The following is a 23,335-nucleotide window of genomic DNA, read 5'->3' on the forward strand; positions in this document are numbered from 1 at the left end:
AACATGCGAAGTCCTGAAGCACTTTTCACTCACAAAACACGAAGCGAAATATTTTTAATCACCATTTATCAAACGCAACGACAAACATCAGCTGCGACAGTACTATCTAAGAGCTAACAGGATTTTCATAGGCGGTGTTTGAAAGTTCTAACATGTGTTCCAGAATCAATGAGTATTCCAGGTCCTCACGCAGTTACAGCGTGATGTGGAGGTCAGTTAAGTTACGCCATGTCCGACGTTCTGCACCCAGAAAAAGTTAGCGCCAACCCGCGTGTCTGCCTCACACCTCAGATACTGCCTTCAGAACTACCTCTCCATGTCCCCGGAAAGAATAACAAAAAATGGCTCCTGCCGGAGCCTGAACGACAAAACTCCTAAAGCCGAAAGAGACCCAAAAGCACAAAGACAACGCGCGCCGGTTTGTGCCCGGAACTTTCTCTGTGACGCTCTATACTACTGAATTACACATTAATTCTGACCAACATTCAAAATTAAGGCTATTCTCACACAAATATTAAAATAATCTTACATTTATCACGTTCATTATGTCACCTCTCAAGGCATAAGCTATACAGTTTTACGTAAGATATTAATAAAAACGTGAATCCCGTTTTTTTTCCATTTGTGCTTTCAGATGTTCCGTAGCATGCAACATTTATTTTTTATTTTCGCAAGGATTATAATATGGCAGCTGAAGGTATGCGTTCCTGAAAAATAAACCGCAAACACCTGTTGTACGATCCTATCCTTAGGAAGAAGATGCTGCTCTAACATCGTGAAACCGGCAGTACTACGAGTAATAAAGAATCAACAATAGCTGTTTGCGGTTTACTTTCCAAGAACATTTTTTATTTAACATTGTTTTGGAATTTCCATGTCAATAATCAACAAAATAATTACTGAGCAATGTGAAACTCATCATCTGAGGTGATCAAGAAAGGAACTAATTCATGCAGTCTTTCTGTTATTTGTAGCTGTGGAAAAATCAAAAGTAGTGGCATAATAACGTAATCATACTGCTGTAAAATCGGCTGTAACTTTTAGAACAAGTAAAATAAATGAAATGTATCTTCTCTAGAGTTTACTATCGTGTTTAGCTGTCTGTTATCTCACATTCTACGGTAACTGAAAATGTTAGTTAGTTACTAATTTTCTATTGCCTATTATAATATCCGCGATTTAAAAAAAATCCTAACAGTTGTGATGATTATCGTAAAATTATGTTATAACGAGCTCTTTTCATTCGCACCGTCTCAGTAATATCTTTGGTTTCATTATAGCGTTTTTAGGGGATTGTCAGTCATATTGGAGTCAGCGCTCAGCAGCCGCTATTTGTGGTTGATACACTGTATATCTCGGCACAGTGTCTGCATCCTCATGCTACAGTATCCTTCAGACAGACACTGTACCATTCACTGATGTATCCGTGCTACGGCCCACGGATAGCTGAAGTGGTGAAGGCGGCCGCTTGCGATTAGCTGGAAATCCGGGTTCAGGTCCCGTCCAGCACAAACTTTCAAATGACGCAAACAGATGACGTCTATCTAGTGTCTCAAAATGAGAACCTACTCCTAAGACCGAGGTTTCAGCCACCTCCACGCTGGGAAGTACCCACGCCTGCCTGTAATAAGGCTCGTTTAGGCGACTAATGCCGCTGACGTAGGCGAGACGCAGCCCCTTCCCACGTCACCCTCTGCGCGAAACCTCACCCCGTAATGTGTCTCACTAAAGTCTCACTGGAGGAAGCGAAGTTGACAGCGACACCCTTGCAGTTAATAAGGGAGTGACAGAGGGTAGTGTGTTCTTTAGAGAGCGCTTTATCACACATGATGAGAAGTAAACAGAACTGTGATATCTAAACTGTTTTCGGAAATGTTTGACGTAAATAAGTTAGCTGAATGAGCCATTGTACTAGGCGTGTTTTTTTTTAAAGTAAGTACCGTTTTGAAATTAAAAAAAGACTTGCTAAGATATCCAAATAATTTTATTTTTACATGAAAGCCTGTACCTTAATCTACGCACTGACGCCATACAGTCTGATTCTTCCTTGTTTGTGTTGTGTACTGAGTGTTTAAGATGCCTCCGATAATTGTGAGTCCCGCCGACTGTGAAGTACGGGCTGTTATAAGATCGATATTCATCGTCAGATCTGTGTAGTTTAAGGAGAAAACATTACGAGTGATGGAATGGTAAGGAAGTGGGTGAGAGCATTTAAAGATGGCCGCACAAATGTGCATGATGAACAACGGAGTGGGCGTCCTTCAGTCGTGAATGAAACCTTGGTGCAGGAAGTGGACAATAAGGTGAGAGAAAACAGACGCTTTACGATTTCCTCCTTGCGGGTGTGATTTTCCTAATGTTTCTCGTAGTGTTTTGTACGACACTGTGACCGAGCACTTGAATTACCGAAAATAATGCGCACGTTGGGTACCGAAAATGTTGACGGTTGTGCACAAAACCAAAAGTTTAGACAGTGCATTGACTTTCCTTGAGCGGTACCACAACGACGGTGATGATTTCTTAAGTCAAACTGTTACGGGCCATGATACGTGGGTGGCCTACGTCACACCAGAATCAAAGCAACAGTCCATGGAAGTTGAGCAAGGGCATCGTTTTGCTGCAAGAGAATGCCCGTCCGCATGTGGCGAATCAGACCAAAGATCTCATCACATCTTTTCGATGGGAAACTCTATATCATCCTCCGTACAGCCCCGATCTTGCGTCCAGTGACTACCATCTGTTCCTGCACTTGAAGAAACACCTGGGCGGTCAGCGTCTTCAAGACGATGACGAAGTCAAAACAGTGGTGGTGCAGTGGTTAACAAGTCAGGCGGCAGACCTCCATGAGGAGGGTATTCAAAACCTGGTACAATGTTATGACAAGTGCCTCAATATTGACGGAAATTATGTAGGAAAGTAGATTAAGGTACAGGCTTTCATGTAAAAATAAAATTATTGAGATATCTTAGCACGTCTTTTTTTTAACATTTTAAGACGGCACTTCCTTAAAAAACACGCCTCGTATATTGCGCAGAACGAAGTGATATTAGCCTTGTGAAATGAAGTAACGCCAAAGACTCAAACATTAATTTACTCCAGTTACTTTCCTTTATAGTTTGTAGAAAGAACGTTAGATTTGTAACTACATTTATTCATAAAATTACAGGTGTTCAACTGTCTGCAAATTTCAAGAAGATATCTTTAAGGAAGAAGTTCTTTATCTGGCTCGGCATCTCTCGCCTCTCACTATGTTCGACAGAAGCAGTTTTTGGCTCCTCTGCATTTATACGGCAGTTGTCGTAGCTACTGACTATAGCGACCGAGACGCCATTACAGGTAAAAATTTCATTTTTTCAAATGACAGATACCTCAGTATGATAACGAATAAATTGTCTTTGTGCGTAGTGAAGTACGCGTTAAATTTTCCCACTGATATATGTATCAATTACATTTTCAGAACCAGATCTTGAAATCACATTCTACGGTTTAAAAAATGACACTACAGGTAAGTATCAATTTTCCCGTTATTCCATATAGAGGACTGAATTTAGAGCTATCAGAATTGGTACTATAGCTAGCTATTTGCATTACGATGGCAAAAGGGAACTGGCACGAAGTTTCATAGTGATCACGTGTCCTATTACAAGACTACACAAGGAATCGAATTCCTCATTGTAAGCTCCACACTAAAGATTTCAACTTGAGACGAGGAGGTGAAATAATTAAAATAAATCTCTCACTATCGCCTGAGAGTGCTGATACCATCAGGTATGAACGTAACCTAACATGTAAAATCTCAAACCAATTTAACATAGAACACCACGTTCAATGAGCAATGTGTCTGCTCATCGGCTGCCAGTGTCCGTCTGTCTCTGGAAAAAAATTCACAGGCTTCCCCCAGGTTAAGTGTCCAGAGTCAGTTCTTTATGGTGGGGCGGGAACCGATCTACCCCAGCTCATGCCAAAAAGTGTGGGCCGCTGAGCCCAACCAAGGCGGGTGAGACAGCATAAGCAACCACTGCTCCTAGGCTCTCCCTGAACAACGACAAGTTCCAGAAAGCTCTAGGAACATCGACGTGGTATTCGACAGGGCCAATCAAAGTACTCGGTGTCAAAAGCGGCGGGAAATCCGGCTTGTGCCGCTGAGGTGTGTGCCCGCCAGCTGGGAACACGGAAGACTTGCGAACTTTGCCCAGTTGCGAGCGAAAGCGAGGAACACCCTCTCACTTGATACTAACGCCGCCATGCTCTCGTCTATAGCAGGTCACTGCAGGGGGGTTTAGTAAAGAAAAGGACTGACGCTGCTGATACCCATAGCAAAATAGGAAAAATAGAATTAAATGTCCAGTAGAAAATCTTCTGTAGACATCGGCATGTGGGAGAGACAAAACTGCATTTAAAAGAAAATTTTAAAAGTCAGTAACAAGATCGGAAAAGATAAAAATTATCAAAAGATGTGTGAGACTATCGGGTTCCGTTCAGCATATCATGGTCCAAGAAATTAATTTGATACTAACTTACCTCATCTTGGTAGGGTCCCTGCGTGATATAGTAACAGCCCTCCGTCGCCTTGTAATAATGTGACTGTTACGAAGTTTGCCACATAAGAGTTCCAGTATATCAATGCATCTAGTATTATAGTCTAATATAGTTCGAATTCTGTTTATTTATGTGTTCATGTTCCTTGTATCATTACAGCAACAATTGTAGCAAAGCTGTGGAATGTTTCAATATCATTTTTACAAAGATTTACTTGTACAAAGTAGAACAATATACAGCGCCAAAGAAACTGGTATAGCCACGTATGTTCAAACACAGAGATATGTGCCTCGGGTATGGATGTGTGTCATGTCCATAGGTTAATTAGGTTTAAGAAGTTCTAAGTTCTAGAGGACTGATGAACTGAAATGTTAAATCCCATAGTGTGAGAACCATTTGAACAGACATATGAAAACAGGCAGAATAAGGCGCAGGGGTCGCCAACGACTATAGAAGACAACCAGCGTCTCGCGCAGTTGTCAGATCGGTTACTGCCGCTACAGTGGCAGGTTATCAAGATTTAATTGAGTTTGAACGTGGTTTTACAGTCAGTGCACGAGCGATGAGACACGGCATCTCCGAGGAAGCGATGAAGTGGGGATTTTACCGTACGGTCATTTCCCTAGTCTACCGTGAATATCAGGAATCCGGTAAAACATCAAATCTTCGACATTGCTGCTGCCGGAGAAACATCCTGCAAGAACGCGACCACCGACGACTGAAGAGAATCGTTCAACATGACAGAAGTGCAGCCCTCCACAAATTGCTGCATATTTCAACGCCGGGCCACCAACAAGTGTCACCGTGCGAGCCATTCAAGGAAACATCATCGATATGGACTTTCGGAGCCGAAAGCTCACTCGTGTACCCTTGATGACTGCACGACACAAAGCTTTACTCTTCGCCTGGTTCCGACGGCACCGACATTGGACTGTTGATGACTGGAGACATGTTGCTTAGTCGGATGAGACTCGTATCAGATTATGTGAAGCGGATAGACGTGTACGGACATGGAGACAACCCTCATGAATCCATGGACCATGCATGTCAGCAGGGGACTGTTCAAGCTGGTAGAGGCTCAGCAATAGTGTGGGGTGTGTGCAGTTGGAGTGATGTGGGACCCCTGATACGTCTAGATACTACTCCGATAGGTGACACGTACATAAGCATCATGTTTGATCATCTGCATCCATTCATGTCCATTGCTCTTTCCAACGGACTTCTGCAATTCCAGCAGTACAATGCGAGGTGTGGGGACACGTCCGGGATTGCTTCACAGTGGCTCCAGGAACACTCTTTTGAGTTTAAACACTTCTGCTGGCCACCAAATTCACCATACACGAACATTATTGAGCATATGTGGGATGCCTTGCAACACGTTGTTCAAAAGAGCTGTCCACCCTTCGTACTATTACGGATTTGTTGACAGTCCTGCGGGATTCGTGGTGTCCATTCCCTCCAGAAATACTTCAGACATTAGCCGAGTCCATGTCACATTGTGTTGTGGCACGTCTATGTGCTCGTGGGCCCCCTACACGATATTAGGCAGGTGTACCAGTTTCTTTGGCTCTGCAGTGTAATAAGCGAAAACACGACAACTCAAGAAGCTACTGCTTTACGAATACATTGTTGGTATACACGACCCTGGAAACCCTTCCAGCATTACGGCAGTATGTTACAGTAGTATGTATAACTCCTTTTGATGCACAAGAGATATATAAACAATTAAAATTATGAAGTTGATAATTGCAGTCAACTAGTTTGTGCTTGTGTCTACATACTGATGAACACAAACTCCAAGACTTGAAATTACTAAATGGCAATCACTGTCTTTTACGCATTTATGGGGCCATTGTTCATAAGATCTACTATCATCAATGGCAGATTTTGTAATGCGTGATAGCCGGCCAGCGTGGCCTACCGGTCCTAGGCGCTACAGTCTGGAACCGCGCGACCACTACGGTCGCAGGTTCGAATCCTGCCTTGGGCATGGATGTGTGTGATGTCCTTAGGTTGGTTAGGTTTAAGTAGTTCTAAGTTCTAGGGGACTGATGACCTCAGAAGATAAGCCCCATAGTGCTCAGAGCCATTTGCTGCAGAGTAGTATTACATGCCTAGAACTCATCCACGAAAGAAGTGGCTTAAAAGGAACTTGTTCGCCCGATTCTTGAGTACACCTATCTGGGATCCCTACTAGGTAGGATTTATAGGGGAGGCAGAGAAGATACAACGAAGGGCGGTGCGTTTCATCAGGGAATCGTTTAGCCAGAGAGAGAGAGAGAGAGTTACAGAGATGCTAAACAAACTCCACTGACAGGTGTTACAAGAGAGACGTTGTGCATCACGGGGAGATTTACTATTGAAATTTCGGGACAGCACATTTTCCGAAGGAGTCGGACAACATATTACTTCCCCGCCACATACATCTCACGTATTGTCCACGAGGAGAAAATTCGAGAAATTAGAGCCAATACAGAGGCTTACCGTCAATCATTCTTCCCACGCACTATTCGCGAGTGGAACAGGGTGGGAGGGATCAGATAGTGGCACCGAAAGTACCCACCGCCACACACCATTAGGTGGCTTTCCGAGTATGATGTAGGTGTAGATGAAGACTATAGAAACAGAAACCTGCCAGATACTCTTAGAATCAAATGTAAAACAGCTTTCTTTCAATGTCGGAATATAACTCATCAGTACCGTTAAATTATATCAGAATGACTTTTAAATAAAATATTGGAATGAGAGTGATATTTTACCCTAAAGTACACGACATTCCCATATTAAACAAAATTGTTAATACTTAATTTATTACCGCTTGAACTTGATGGCTGTAAACAGAGACTGAAGATAACAGGCAATGTTTTAACACCAATTACAGTTAATTGCTTACGTGAACCGCAGGTCCTTGTTGACATAGTGAACATGAGAAGTGACTAGTAGTACCTGAAGTGAAGGAGTAATGAAAGTAAATGTAGCACAACAGTCAAAAGAAAAACAACAATACATCCTGTCGTTCTCTTTTATACACTATGCGATCAAAAGTATCCAGACACCTGGCTGAAAATGACTTACAAGTTCGTCGCGCCCTCCATCGGTAATGCTGGAATTAAATATGGTGTTGGCCTAGCCTTAGACTTAATGACAGCTTCCACTCTCGCAGGCATATGTTCAGTCAGGCGCTGGAAGGTTTCTTGGGGAATGGCAGTCTATTCTTCGCGGAGTGCTACACTGAGGAGAGGTATCGATGTCGGTCGGTGAGGCTTGGCACAAAGATGGCGTTCCAAAACATCCCAAAGGCGTTCTATAGGGTTCAGATCAGGACTCTGTGCAGCCCAGTCCATTACAGAGATGTTATATTCGCGTAACTACTCCGCCACAGGCCGCGCATTATAAACAGGTGCTCGATCGTGTTGAAAGATGCATCCCATAATTGATCTTCAACTTTGGGAGCAAGAAGGTGCTTAAAACATCAATGTAGGCCTGTGCTGTGATAGTGACACGCAATACAACAAGGGGTGCAAGCCCCCTCCATGAAAAACACGACTACACCATAACATCACCGCCTCGGAATTTTACTGTTGGCACTACACAAGCTGGCAGATGACATTCATCGGGCATTCGCCATACCCACACTCTCCCATCGGATTGCCACATTGTGTACCGTGATTCACACTGAAACAACTTCGGAAAACCGAAGTCAGTATTTCGGCTTTCTCTCTGTTAGCTTCCGTTTCGGTGCGGGTGTGGTCACTGAGAGAATGAATAGACGATTCTGACCCAGATTTTACATACGACCAAAATCTCTTAGCGTTTTTACTCAGGTCGATTGACAACGTCTTACTTTCAAAATCATTGAACGCTTCTATCATTGCTCTCCTTACGCTCATTTTCGCCTCGTTCAGCTTTTGTTTGTCATCTAGGTTTTATACTTTTCTGTCTGAGCTTCACTAATAATGTTATTAACTACTGGCTGTTTTGTTCAGTGCTGCCTATACTCGCCTAATGTGGAAACTTCAAGCAATATTCCATTAGTCACACAGAATTCTATTGAGACGGCACACAGAAGAATGAAGCAAAATACCGATATACCAGATAAATTTGTATATAAAGTCATTTCAAGTCTCATTCAGTCGCTAAACGAAAAGTAAATTGAGAAAAAGCATCAGTAAATGACAACGTCATTCCGCGTGCGACGCGACACTTCACTAGCACGCCGGCCTTGTGCAGCGCTGTGCTGGGCCGTGCTGTGCTGTGGCCTTCCCTCTGTACTGCCGCTGCGCTGCCCGGCAACCGCCGCTGGCGCGGACGGCAGAGGGAGCAGCCGTCGCTAACACAGAGCTCACTCGCCTACATAATAAGAACAGTTTCTACTATAACCTAGAATTTCTCACAACTTTCCTAATTATGATTGTAAACGGTGGTGAAATTTCCTACTAGGCGGTGGTTATCAAATGTACCTGGTATAAGCTTAAGTCACTACTTTAGTCTCAGAAAGTTTTAGTAGACCTGGTAATAGCCTTGGTTTCCAAGTTGCCCTACTGAACTCGTTCTATCTCTGTCTCAGAGTTTTAAAACATGGCACAGCTACATTACGTTATTTGTTGAATATGACCCAAATTTACGAATTATAGGTTAATCTAAAGGATAGTAAATCTGCAACGTTTCCCAGTCTTACGGCGAAAATTTACATCCCCCTTTCTTAAATAGAAAACTTGTCTCAGAATGACTTTCACGACAATGTTTGAACATGTAATTCTACCAGGCAAACTTTAATTTTGTATCTGTTGTTTTCAGAGCACTTCAATATTACTAAAAAATTTGAATAACTAGCGAACCCCTAGACAAAAACAACGATCGCTGCAGTGTGTCATCCGTGACATGAAAGGCCGAGAAATGCTGTTTCGGGCGACGCAATGATGTGTCCCAGTCCTCCCTAGCCACACTGAATGGCGGGAACGACGGAGGAAGTACAGAGGCTCGGGTGGCACGAGTTTCTGCAGCCCGGTACAGCTGCGTCACGTGAGCTCTGAGTTTGTACGCCCGGAAGTGAAGCGATTTTTGTAACAAATTTAGCTGCAGCTGCTGCATTAACTGCTGCTGTTTCTCCAGCAAGCGAGTCAATAACTACTAAATAACTTCCTGTTTGCTCGTCCTCAATGCCATATCTGCAGTAGCCAGATATCGGGATCACCCAGGTAGAACAGCTGCCTACAGAAGAGGAACCCAACCCAACGGCATGAAGAGCAAAACATGACAGACAGGTTACGGACAAAACAACAGATCAGGACAAGGACAACCTTACGCAAAGCAGTCGGCACAACGATGACAACAACGTCAAGAGCAGCGGAGTGACAACCCAAGACACAATCAGAGAGAACAACTGGGTGGAATGCAAGTTAGTTACGCAAAAGTTTTACTATAGCGAAGATCATACCATACGTACCAAGCGTGAGCGCTGATTTGACTGGCTGTGCACAGTGTGCCAAAATACTGGTCGTGTGGAATGGTATTTGCCTGTGCACTCACGTGGGTGGGACAGTGGCGTGTTCACCGTGCAAGTGTAGCAGGCCGTGGTGCCCTCTATCGGCTATTGAGGTCTAGATCCTTCGCAGAGGATTCAACAGATACCAGGTCCCTCTCCCACGAAACGGGCACTTATGGGAGGAAGCACTCCAGATAATGCCGGGGGTGGGGGCGGAAAGAAGGAATGGGTAACGACCAGGACCCATCGACCACTGGATGAGCAAAGGGATGGTGGCCGGTGGTGCCCGTCATGACATCATTGGAGGTGGGGGCGCCGCAGAGTTCTCGCAATTGCCATGGTGGCAGAAGGACTTGTGCCCGTGGTGGCAGAAGGCACTTGTGAGGAGTTGCTGCTAGTGGCCAGTGATGCTGGTCCTCATGGTCACCGGAAAGTGGAGAGGAAGGGGGACGCTTGGTGGTGGATGTTTCGCCTATACTTGAGGCTGGAGCACGTTGTCGTTGTGGCGCTCAAGCGTCCGCCATGTTTGGACAGATGTAGCCCAAACGCTGATACGAAATGTTCTTTCACTAGTGACGGCAGGAATTTATTGAAGGGCCAAGCCTCAGGTTGAAGATCATTTATGGTTTACAACATCTAATTTTATTTCGTGAAAATTTTCCTTTAGAATGGAATGAGGTGAAAAGCCAGGAGGGCTTAAAATTTGCATTGAAATTTATCTTTTTTTAAAGAAAAATTACAAGATCCACAACAATAATCACAGAGCCCCAGAAGACTTAGAATCTACTTTAAAATTCTCTCTTTAAAAAATTTACAAGATCGAAGCTAATAATCGCCAAGCGCCAGATGGCTCAGAAATTGCCTTGAAACTTTTAAGCAATACAACAAAGTCGAGATCAATACAGAGCCCCCAAAGGCTTAGATATACTCCCTTTTAAAAAACTGAAAAAAACCTGTAACGGAAATAGATCAAGATATTTTACAGCCTGTAGCGGCCTAAATATTTGGTAAATTGTATATGATTGTTGTGAACTAAACTTGCAATAGATTTTACATTGGTGAAATTTAGTAACTGTCTGGTAACTCGAAACCCTTCTGTTTGCACAATCTTGAGGGTTGATTTCGGGAGGGGAAAGCAGGCAAGGGCAGACTAAAGAAAAATGAAGAAGATCCTCAGGACAGAGCATCGCAATAAGCGTAAGAACTTAACTGACCGACGACTCGCAACCACAACTCAGCACGGACTAGTTATCCCAATGGAAATGAGCGTTCAGCGTCATTGGCTGGGAGGCCCCTTGCGGGGCAGGTCCGGCCTCCTTGGTGCGGGTCTTAGTACATTCGACGCCACATTGGGCGACCTGCGCGCCGGATGGGGATGAAATGATGATGAAGACAACAGCCAGTCCCTGAGTGGAGAAAATTTCCTACCCAGCTGGGAATCGAACCCGGGCCCGTAGGACGGCAATTCGCCACGCTGATCACTGAGCTTTTGGGGCGGACAGTGGTTCCAATGAGGTCCTAGAACAGCGCCCGCTTCCTCTCCTGTCGTCAAGTCGGCCGGCCGGTGAGACACAACAGAACAGTTTGTCGGCTGTTTGGACAACCAGGACCTAGGTCAGCATACACTGAAATGATCACACGTAGCTTTAATAAAACTACATTCACAAATTCAGTACTCGAACAGCGTCAAGACTGACTGCTCATTAAAAAAAAAATTCTCTAGATACAAATACTGCACCTTACCAGTGTACGGCATTCATCAACAGTCGACAGTGTCCGCTACATGATGCCATCTTCCTGTGTGTCTAGAGCTAACAGACATCCCATTGACGTTGGGGCGTTGTCACTGACTTAAGACCCTGGGTGGATCAAATACAGAAAACACCTTAGAAAGTAGGTAGATAGTAACTGCAGATGTAACTCTCGTACTAGAAATAAGCCATCTGAACCTCGAAAAGCCATCCACAACAACCAAGATGTAACGATTCCCTGTCTTAGTGTGGGGAAGGAGCCCATGTAATCAATGAATAACTTGTTCATAGTGTGTCGCTCGCTCTCTGATTGGAGAAGTCCCTTGAGAAAAATGTGATCAGGCCTTCCCATTTTTCATACCTCGTACTCCACCGCTAATCGTTGGACATTCTTACTCAGTGACGGCAAAGTTATGTGTTGTTTCTCTTCAGCGATGGTGAAACCCTAAATGGCCCCCGAGGAAAGAGTCATGAAAATGGGGGAAAATGGACAGGACAACTTCCACAAGCAAACAAACTCTTGGCTCAGGTGGTCTCCCAACCTGACGACACAAAATTCCTTTAATCAACAATACCTCAGCACTTGCTTCCCAGCGAGCAGACACTTCCTAATAGTGCCCAGCTCGGGGTCCTGGTCCTACTTAACGCCGAAATCAGCAAATAGCTCCGGCACTGGGTAAAGATAGCACTAGCCAATTCCTTGGATGCTTTGTCATTCTCTGTTATCTCCTCGCCGTTCTCCCGAAACATTCAGCTAAGTGCGTCGACCATCTGGTTGGCAGCCCCTCTTAAATGCCGCACCCTATGCGCATCGCCCATCTAGCAGTTCTACCAGTTTTCCTGAGACAGGCCACGACCCAGCTTAATGCCTGATTGTGAGTTTCGAGTTCAAACTCGCTATGCTCCAGGTAGTGCACAGAGTGTGGCCAAAACTTCAAACAGAGTATTTTAATTCAGCTAGTGTCTAGCTCCTAGGCGTATGTGACAAGGTGCTTATCCCCAGAACATTACTGCAGTAGGTGAGGTGCAGAAGAAACTATCCATTTGTAATTTTTCATGGCCAATTAAATTGGTCGTCGTTGAGAATTTGTCCATTCTCTTACTTCTCAGTTGCGACTTGATTCAGATAAAGGGGTTGGTGCTTGATTTTGACAGTAAGGCCTTTTCCTTCAAGTTTCATCCTTTGGAAGAAAAAGGTCCTTTGTTCTTGTCATAGCAGTGGCAAGGTCAGATTGCTTATGCCAATCTTTGTTCCTCATTAACCATCTTGAGCAAGGTCAGGTCCCCCGCTGGGAGACTATCCTGATCTCCTCACTAACCATTTAGGGATAACGGACGAAACTCATTATAAAATTCGTTTGTTGGACGATGTCTATGTTGCAAGCTCCACACCGTTTGTCACTCCAGCCCTCCCCAAAATAAGGATACTGCAAAAAAATGGTTCAAATGGCTCTGAGCACTATGGGACTCAACTGCTGAGGTCATTAGTCCCCTAGAACTTAGAACTAGTTAAACCTAACTAACCTAAGGACATCACAAACATCCATGCCCGAGGCAGGATTCGAACCTGCGACCGTAGCGGTCTTGCGATTCCAGACTGCAGCGCCTTTAACCGCACGGCCACTTCGGCCGGCTAAGGATACTGCAGCAGAAAGTGAAACTTGAAGGACTGGATCATCAGAGGCCATCCATGTTGCCTTATGTGTTGCCTCTTTTCCTCGTTCCCATCGACAAGGCAAGGATTTTGGGCCAGTGGTCAGTTATGAAAAGGTTGTTCTCGAATCCGTGCTGTTGTCCGATTTGCACGATTTTTTCAAGTGTTTCGCTGAAGCCAGCTATATTACTGTGCTTGATCTTAACCAAATCTGTTATCAGATGCCTCTTATTAAGGATTCCAGGCAACTGACCACATTTTGTACCGACTGGAGTCTGTATGAGTTCAGTCGGGTTCCCTTCGGCTTATTTAGCGGGACAGCGGTCTTGTCTCGTCTGGTGGACCATGTGTTAGGTGCATGTATAACTACCTGGACGACGTTCTCGTTTGTAATAGTTCCTTAGGCCAGCAAGTGTGTCATACACAGGTGGTGTTATCGCGACTTTGGACAGCTGGGTAAATGGTTAAACCATCTAAAGTCACCCTAACTAGACGTGAGCTCTCCTACCTGGGGCATCTTGTTTCAGAGGACGGAATCAGGACTGACCAAGAGCGCACATCTGCCTTGAGACGGTTCCCGCCCCCAAGGAATAAAAGGGGAATAGTTCGGTTTATTGGCAATTATTTCCGTAAATTTGTTCCAAATTTCGCCCAGCTTGCCGTCCCCTTAATAGTTTACTTAAAAAGAGAGAAGCCTTCGTTTGGGAAGAGAGTCAGCAGTCTGCCTTTGAGGCCATTAAAACTGACTTAAATAACTCTCTAGTACTGGCCATCTCGGACTTTCAAAAGGCCTTTATCGTCAGACCGATGCCTCCAATGCTGTGTTGCCATTGTTCTACTGCAGTAATGTTCTGAGAGGAGTTCCCTGTCGCCTACGCTTCTAGGAGCTTGAAACCGGCTTATTTTACATAAGCTAATCAAATGATTAGCTTATGTATGTCATGACACGAATAAATCACAATTCATAATTCCCCCACAACTGCATTCCAGTCGTAATCCTCAAAGAATATCAGATTTTCATCTACCTTTACATACTGAGTTACCTACTCAGCATCCTCATATACTATCTCTTCATCCTCTGCTTAGGACGTCGGCATCCATACCAGAATTATTGGTGTTGGCATCAGTTGGCTGTCGATGCTGATGAGAACAACCCTATCACTAAACTCTTCACAGTACCTCACTCTCTGCCCTACTTTCCATTGTACCATTTTCTATTGCTTTTGACATTACCCTATAAGTGCCAGACTATAAATCCTTGCCTTCTTTAGATTTAACTTCACTGGTCCCCATTATATCTAGATTCAGCATCTGAACTTCGCTTTTCAGATTTTCAAGCTTATCTACCACATTCAGATTTCTGACATTCCACTTCCCAGCTTGTAGAAAGTTAGCCTTTCGTTGGTTATTTAGTCTTTATCTCACAGTCAGCTCCTGAATGAGATTTTCACTCTAAAGCGGAATGTTCGCTGATATGAAACTTCCTGGCAGATTAAAACTGTGTGCTGGACCGAGTTCGAGTCTCTGCCTGGAAGTTTCAGTCAGCTCCTACTTGGCAGTTTCCTCCCAGAGATGTGAATGGTCGACCAGTCTGAAATCTTTTGACGATGGAGGGATCAACAAGACTGGTTTTAAATTATAAGCCACTTTTCAAGTGGATACACGTTATTTATCTTTAATGCAGTGGTTTCCATTGCCTTCTGTATTCTTATGCCGTTGATCATTACTGATTCGTCAACCTTTTGGGCTCCGTTTAAAATCCCATATGCAAGAGAATGCCCTGAACCTCTCTCTGCTCCTCCACCCTCATTGGCAAGGCTGTTGGCAGAATGATGGCGATTTCTTATGCCAGAAGTCTTCAGCCATCGTTGCTGATGACTTTTATTTGGAGTGTATGGCCTATCTCATATACTCTATTACTCAATCACGTCTTAAGCGGATGTGTCATTATCCAACATTGTATGACCTACCTGGGAGATCTTTTGTGACAAAAGGTCTTTAATGGATAAGGGAGAATGATTTATACAATTTCATTGATATAAAATTATAGTTAATAAGAGGATTTAAACATCAATCTAATTTTTGTCAAAAGATACTTTCACATGTTTACATAATAAGACAATTGATAAGCTACATCTTGCTCAAATATTCAGTTCATCGTTCATAAATTCTTCAACTGAGTAGTAGCGACACTGAGGTAGAGTACTGTGCAGCTTTCGTTTCTGTCAATCTAGGTTCATACTCAGAATGTTCTTGACTTTTAGTTCGTTGTAAATTTTCATTCCCATGTACTAGGGAGTTTGAGCATATAATTTTAACTGATGAGTGGGCAGCATAAAACTTTCTTTATTTCTTGTATTGTAAGTGTGGTCAAAGCAGTTCTCCTGGCATAATTCTAAATTGTTATGTAAAAAAATTATAAAATCGTAGGTATACATGGTGTTACAAAAAGGTACGGCCAAAAATTCAGGAAACATTCCTCATGCACAAAGAAAGAAAATATGTTATGTGGACATGTGTCCGGAAACGCTTATTTTTCCATGTTAGAGCTCATTTTATTACTTCTCTTCAAATCACATTAGTCATAGAACGGAAACACACAGCAAAACAATTTCAGATTTTCAAATAATGGGTGACACGATTTTCTTGAATGTAGAGCACACATGTTTCTAACAATTCATTTCTGTAATTTCAGTATGCACATTAACTTGCTCCAGTTTCCCCAAAAAGCAAAACCACACCTTACAACTCACTGTAAGTAGCTATGGTATGCAATTTTCCTTGGGTTCATTTCAGTGGCATTTCCATTGCAAATGCAAAGCTACATAGTGTGTTTCATAGATATTCAACATGTTTACTCCAGTTTAAATTGTTATCTGGGTTTAATCCTAAAAATTTCACAGAATCCACTTTTTCTAGATTTCGATTTTTGTGATTTATTTTAATTTCCTGGGATGCTGAATGTTTTGTTCTGAACTGGACCACATGGGTTTTTGCGATGTTTGGGATTGATCCATTGAGATGAAACCAAGTTTCTGAATTATCTATTGTATTGATGATGCTGACAGGAATAGTTTCTGGGTCCTGTTCTTCAATTAATACAGTTATGTCATCTGCAAATAAGACTGATAGGGTATTTATATTGTTTGATGGTTATTAATGTAGAATAGACGCCACACGAGGTAGCCGCGCAGTCTGGGGCATCTTGTCATGGTATGCGCAGCTTCCTCCTCCCGCTCCACCCCCACCCCCCATCATCAGAGTTTCGAGTCTTCCCTCCTCCCTCGGGCATGGGTGTGTGTGTGTCGTCCTTAGCGTAACTTAGTTTAAGTTAGATCAAGTAGTGTATAAGCTTAGGGACTGATGACCTCAGCAGTTTGGTCCCATAGGACCATACCACAAATATCCAAATAGAATAGAAACAAAACAGGTCCTAGGATAGAACCTTGAGGGACACCTTGCGTTAATGTCTTTCATTTGGATAATTTGCTGCATTTGTAGAGACAACCACTCTTTGTTTCCTGTTGCACAGTTATGAAGTAAGCCACTGTAAAGCACAACCGTAATTCCACACATGCTAAGTTTGTGATTAAGAAGTGCATGATTTATGCACGATTTACTGAGTCTAAAACTTTTGTGGGATCACAAAAGATCCCTCTCACTTTATTCTGATTGTCTAATGATAAGCTAATCTTATCAACAAACTTGTTTATTGCATCTGTAGTGCTTTTCCACGTTGAAGCCAAATTGAGTTTTAAAAATAATCTCATATTCTTCAATAAAACTTTGAATCTGGATGGCAGCAGCTTTTTCGAATATTTTTAACAGTACTGGGGGAAGAGATATGGATGATAATTTCCCATATTCTCTCTTTAACCTTTTTTGAACAGCAGTTTTACTTCTGCATACTTTAGCACCTCTGGGAAACATCCGTGTTCAAAAGACTGGCTTATTATTAAAGATAGCAGGTGTCCTATTATCTTATGCACAAATTTGAGAATTTTTGTGGGCATCCAATACCAATCTGAAATTTTTTTGTTTTTCAGTGTTAATATAATGTTTTCTTCTTCTGTCACTGACACCACTTTAAATTTTGTGAAGCATTCAGACATTTGATCAAGTCCAAAGAGACATACTATATAGTCATAATCTGAAACATTGCTATATGATTTAATTACACTAATGAAGAATTCATTGAAGCATTCTGAAATTCGAGCTGAATTTACAATAACCTTATCTTCAAGCTTGATTTTACAAAATGTTCAAATGTGTGTGAAATCTTATGGGACTTAACTGTTAAGGTCATCAATCCCTAAGCTTACACACTACTTTACCTAAATTATACTAAGGACAAACACACACACCCATGCCCAAGGGAGGACTCGAACCTATGCCGGGACCAGCATCACAGTCCATGACAGCAACGCAATCCCTAAGCTTACACACAAATTAACCTAAATTATCCTAAGGACAAACACACACACCCATGCCCGAGGGAGGACTTGAACCTCTGCCGGGACCAGCATCACAGTCCATGGCAGCAATGCAATCCCTAAGCTTACACACTACTTAACCTAAATTATCCTAAGGACAAACACACACACCCGTGCCTGAGGGAGGACTCGAACCTCTGCCGGGACCAGCAGCACAGTCCATGACAGAAACGCCTTAGACCACTCGGCTAATCCCGCGTGGCTTGATTTTACAAATTTCATGACTAGATGCTTTAATACCTAATTCAGATTTCACAACTGACCACATTGCCTTTGATTTATTTTCATTGTTTGCCATTTGATTTGGTCCATTGACAACTTTCTTAAATCTAATTTTGTACTGTCTAACATTTCTACAAAATCAGAACTTTTATTATATCTTAGTTCATCATGTAGCTGCCTTTTCTTGGCACTGGAGATTTTTATACCTTTAGTGATCTACTTCAATTTTTTTGAAGCTTTACTAAAATAAGTTTCAGGTGGAAATGTCTCATTGAAAACATGTAAAAAACTACTTAAGAATGTTTCAAAATTTGCAGTGCTTTAAATGTTTTTGTCAAACTACCATTCTCTCTCATTCAGCTTGTCACGAAATGAAATCATGTTTACCCAATTAAAGTTTCGTTTTACAGACCTTTTTACACAGAATTCATTACTTTACCCGGGCAACTCAATGAATAGTACTGAATGATCATATCTTCAAAAACGTAATTAGTTAAAATATTGTCAATACATGTAGCTGACTGAGCATTTTGCTCATTGATTTTGAAAAATTTAATTTGAAACCGTATTTTTTATTAAGTCAATGAATTTTGATGCTTCACCGTTTTCACTCAACCCATTGATATTCAAATCCACAGCAATTACAATTTTCTTCTTTTTTTCTTTACTAAGGTGCTGTAGCAAAAACTGAAATTTACATAGGAAACGCTCAATTCTGACTTTCCCTAGGATTCTATAAATCGAGATTATAACAATATTTGGGTTCCTTAATTTGACACAGCAACCATCACAAATACACTTCCCCTTTAAACAGTTGAAGTCACTTCTTACATGGTAATCTAAATCTGAGTGAATAAGTATGCATGAAGCTCCACAAAACTTACTTTTCCTAGAAAAGCTGGTAGCTACCTTAAAGTATTCAATTTTACTTAAGATTTTTATTGTACCTTCGCTAAGTCAGTGCATGCTATATGTACACTCAGTTCTATTTAAAATTTTATGTTTGCTATTGGTCAGAAGTCGGTAAGGTTCTTTAACATCCCACACAGCAGTTTTTAATTTCCCTTGTTTTTTATGATTTGATAAGTGTCAGCAAACATTTTGCTAAGTGTTTTGGAACCCAATTTATTAAGATGTAAACCGTGTTTCCCCAGACTTTTATTAATAATTTATTAGGATCTATAAATGCAGCTCCTAACCTGTTGCAGTTCTCTTTGATACAGGAATTTATTCTTGCTGTGTTTGTTTTTCTAACTGACCTTATGTATATTATGCCACTTATTACAATACTAGAAGCTTTGTAGAGGTGTCTTGTCGTTCGAATCATGTTTCCTGCCTCAGTGACACTTTCTTCTTAGCTGCTGCTTTGAAGGGAATTCGTACCCTCATGTAGGAATTTAGCTTTGCAGTTCCAGCTGGTTCGTCTCTTGAAGTTCCTTCCGAGTTTAATAACTCAGATGTTTATTCATTTTCTGAGGACGTACACCATTTTATGGGTTTGACACTTCGATGTTTCTCAGCATACTGTTGCCAATAACGAGGAACTCTTCTTTAAGAGGATTCGTTTCACTACTGCGCTGCTTGTGTACTCTTTTGTTGTGTCACTTTTGTTCATTATATTTATTCCTTGATTTAAAGTCTTCAGCTTGTTCCAAATATGTTAGACATTCTTTTGAGGACTGCGGAAGTGTATCACTCCGCCCATTTTCGCGACTTTGTCCATTATTAATGTTTCGCTCATTTGCTTGTGTATGCTCCAGAACAACAAGTGTTTTCATACAATTCAGGTCTTTATTTTCTTCCGTCAGTAGTCGTATTTCACTTTTCAAAGCGTCTATATCACTTAACAGCACTTTTATAATTTCCTCTTTCGACTTCACAGCCAATGATAAAACAGTAGGGACTAGAAAAAGGAATTATGGAAGAGTGTTGGCTTGACAATGAGAGGGGAGAAAGACTAAGTTCTGCCATAAATATGAGTTAGTAATAGCGAATACTCATTTCAAGAATCGCAAGAGCAGGAGCTGTACTTGAAAAATCAGGAAGATTCCATTTAGATTACATCATAGTCAGACAAGGATTCTGAAATCTGATATTGGATTGTAAGGAATACCCAGAGACAGATATAGATTCAAATCAGAACGATGAAGGGTAGGCCGAAGTTTGAGAGACTAGTCAGAAAGAATCAATGCGCAAGAGATATGCTTGAAGTTCTCTGAGGCTATAAACACTGTGATAATGAATAGCTCAGGAGCCAGTTCAGTTGGAGAGGAACGGACAGCTCTAAAAAGTATATTCACAGAAGTTGGCAAGGAGAATATAGGTACAAGGAATGTAACCACGAAGAAACCATTTATAACAGAAGAAATACTTCAGGTGATCGACCATAGGAAGTACAAAGGAAGTACAAAATGTTCCGGTAAATTGAGGAATACAGAAATGAAAGTCACTTAGGAACGAAATACATAGGATTTACAGAGAAGCTAAGGAGAAATGGCCGCATGAATCGAAAAAAGAAATGATTGTCGGAAGGACTGACCCAGCGTATAGAAAACTTAAAACAACATTCGGTGAAATTAAAAGTAAGAGCGCTAACATTAAGAGTGCAACGGGAATTTGACTGTGAAATGCAGCGAGAGGGCTGATGTATGGAAGGAGTACATCGAAGGCCTCTATGACGGTGAGGGCTTGTCTGACGAAGTGATAGAAGAAGACAAAGGAGTTGAGAGGGAAGGGATGGGGGATACAATATTGTAATCAGAATTTAAAAGAGCTTTGGAATACTTAAGATCGAATAAGGCAAAAAGGGATGGACAACATTTCATAGTAATTTATTAGACCATTGGGGAAAGCGGCAACAAAACAACCATTCAGGTCGATGTGTAGAATGTGTAAGACTGGCGTTACATTATCAGACTATCAAATATCATGCAAACGATTCTGAAGATAGCATTAGCCAACAAGAGTGAGAATTATCGCACAATCGGCTTAACAGTTCATACATCCAAGTTGTTGACAGGAATTCTGGCAGGAATTACGTACAGATGAATAGAAGAGAAAACTGAGGATCTGTTAGATGACTATCAGTTTGGCTTTGAGAAAGGTAAAGGCACCAGAGACGCAGTTCTGACGTCGTGGTTGATAATCGAAGCAAAACTGAGGGAAATCAAGATACGTTCGTCGGATTTGTTAACCTGGAAAAAATAGTTCGATAATTTAAGAGGGTGCAAAACGATCGAATTTTTGAGAAAAATAACGGCAAGCTACAGGGAAAGACGTGTCACGAATCAAGACTGGAAGACCATGAACGAAGTGCTCGTATTAAAAAGGGTCTAAGACAGGGATATTTACAGTTCAATCTGCGTATCGAAGAAGCAATCGCGGGAATCAAAGAATGGCCCCAGAGTGGGATTAAAATTTAGGGTGAAGAGATATCAGTGATAAGATTCTCTGATGACGTTACTGTCCTGAACGAAGGGGAAGAATTGCAGGATCTGTTAAATGGAATGGACAGCCTAATGCGTACAGAATATGTATTGAGAGTAAATCGAAGAAAGACGAATGTAACGAGAAGTAACAGAAACGAGAACAAGGAGAAACTTAACATCAGAATTTGGGATCACGAATTAGATGAAATTAAGGGATTCTGCGAAGTAGGCAGTAAAGTAGTCCATGATGGACGGAGCGAGGAGAACATAAAAAGTAGACTACTACGGGTATAAACGACATTCCCGGCCAAGGAAAGTCTGCTATTATCAAATATAGATCATAATGTGAGGGCCAAATTTCTGAGAAGGAACTCCTTGAGTGCTAGGTTGCAAAAGGCCAGTGATGTTTACCGCATTCAACCTTCACATATTGTCTGCCACGCAGCCACAGTATTGGCTGCTCGGGTCTGCAGGTATCCTATGGCAAGCACAGCATGAGGCTACTTTGCATAGTTAAAGTGCTACAGTGCTGGTGCCACAGTGCTAGTGATGTTGAGACAAAATAGAGCAATGGCAACGATAAACAAAACAAACATTGCATTATCTCTACAACGACAGTTGCAGAAGTTGACACTTCGTCAGGACTTTTGGAGAGTGAGAAAGGGGTGGCAGATGAATATTAGCGTTTCTGTAAGATGAGTCAGTGGAATGCGTGGTGTCGTATACGTTCAACTGTGCGGACTATGTACATGAGTAGTACGGTGACGACGACAGGTGCTTAACAACTGAAAGTGAACCTGAAACAGATCTTGAGCTATGTAGTTCATCATTATTGTCCGACAGGGAGCTACAAATCCCGTCTTCAGTGAAACATAGTAAAGGGCAATCGTCGTTCAAAGAGCAGGCACTAAACATAATTTCGTACTGAGAATTTCGTCCGCAGCATAGTAAAAAAAAATTATGATCGTATTTCGAATACGTTCGCAGCCGTGTAGTGCATAAGAACTGCCGTGCGGGATTAGACAAGCGGTCTAAGGCACTGCAGTCGTGGACTGTGCGGTTGGTCCCAGCGAAGGTTCGAGTCCTCCCTCGGGCATGGTTTAGGTTAAGTAGTGTATAAGCTTAGGGACTGATGACCTTAGCAGTTAAGTCCCATAAGATTTCACACACCTGTTAACATTTTTTAAACATAAGAAAACTATGGATATTCAGGGGAGGAGGAGGCGCACTTGTCACTAAAACTGGTGTATGCGCGTTTCAGGGATGCTCGATACAATTTACAGGATGTGCATGATAATCACCTACTATGTTATGCACATCAAACTGCGCGTGGCATTGATTACATTAATTTCAAACGAAGCAATGGATGGTTGCATAACTTCACATTATGCTACGGAACTAGAAGATAACGAAATTTCATACAGAACGTCGACTTGACGGTGCACAGCAAACTGCTGATTCGGCCTGATAATTTGTGTATGAGGTATAAAAACTTACCCCGTAGTTCAGCAAGAAATCCATTTTCAACTCTGACCAATCGGGATACAAAGAGGAAATGCGTACTAAAGGAAGCCTGAAAACTAGAGCTGGATGGTGAATTGGTTGGGAAATTATTTATTGTGTTGACCAAAGTTGGAGGTGGTTTGTCCCCTAGATTCTTTCTCATGTGCGTGAACTTGTAACGGCAGTCCGGAATATTTGCGTCACAGCAAGCAACAGTGGGAAAATGGTAGTGGGAGAAGTGCAGCCGTGATATGAGCAGT

General features: G+C 42.1%; 1 protein-coding gene across 1 annotated transcript in view; it reads left to right on the forward strand.

Moving 5' to 3' along the window:
• The window catches only part of LOC124545170 (ankyrin repeat, PH and SEC7 domain containing protein secG-like), a 73,552-nt gene that overhangs the window by 14,181 nt on the left and 36,036 nt on the right, over nucleotides 1–23,335 (forward strand). The window contains exons 2-3 of the mRNA XM_047124006.1: nucleotides 3,167–3,336; nucleotides 3,458–3,505. Coding sequence (XP_046979962.1) covers nucleotides 3,249–3,336; nucleotides 3,458–3,505 — 136 coding nt within the window. The 5' untranslated portion in view covers nucleotides 3,167–3,248. The remainder of the gene's footprint in view (nucleotides 1–3,166; nucleotides 3,337–3,457; nucleotides 3,506–23,335) is intronic.

This window comes from Schistocerca americana, chromosome 8, assembly GCF_021461395.2.
Source record: "Schistocerca americana isolate TAMUIC-IGC-003095 chromosome 8, iqSchAmer2.1, whole genome shotgun sequence".
NCBI lineage: Eukaryota > Metazoa > Arthropoda > Insecta > Orthoptera > Acrididae > Schistocerca > Schistocerca americana.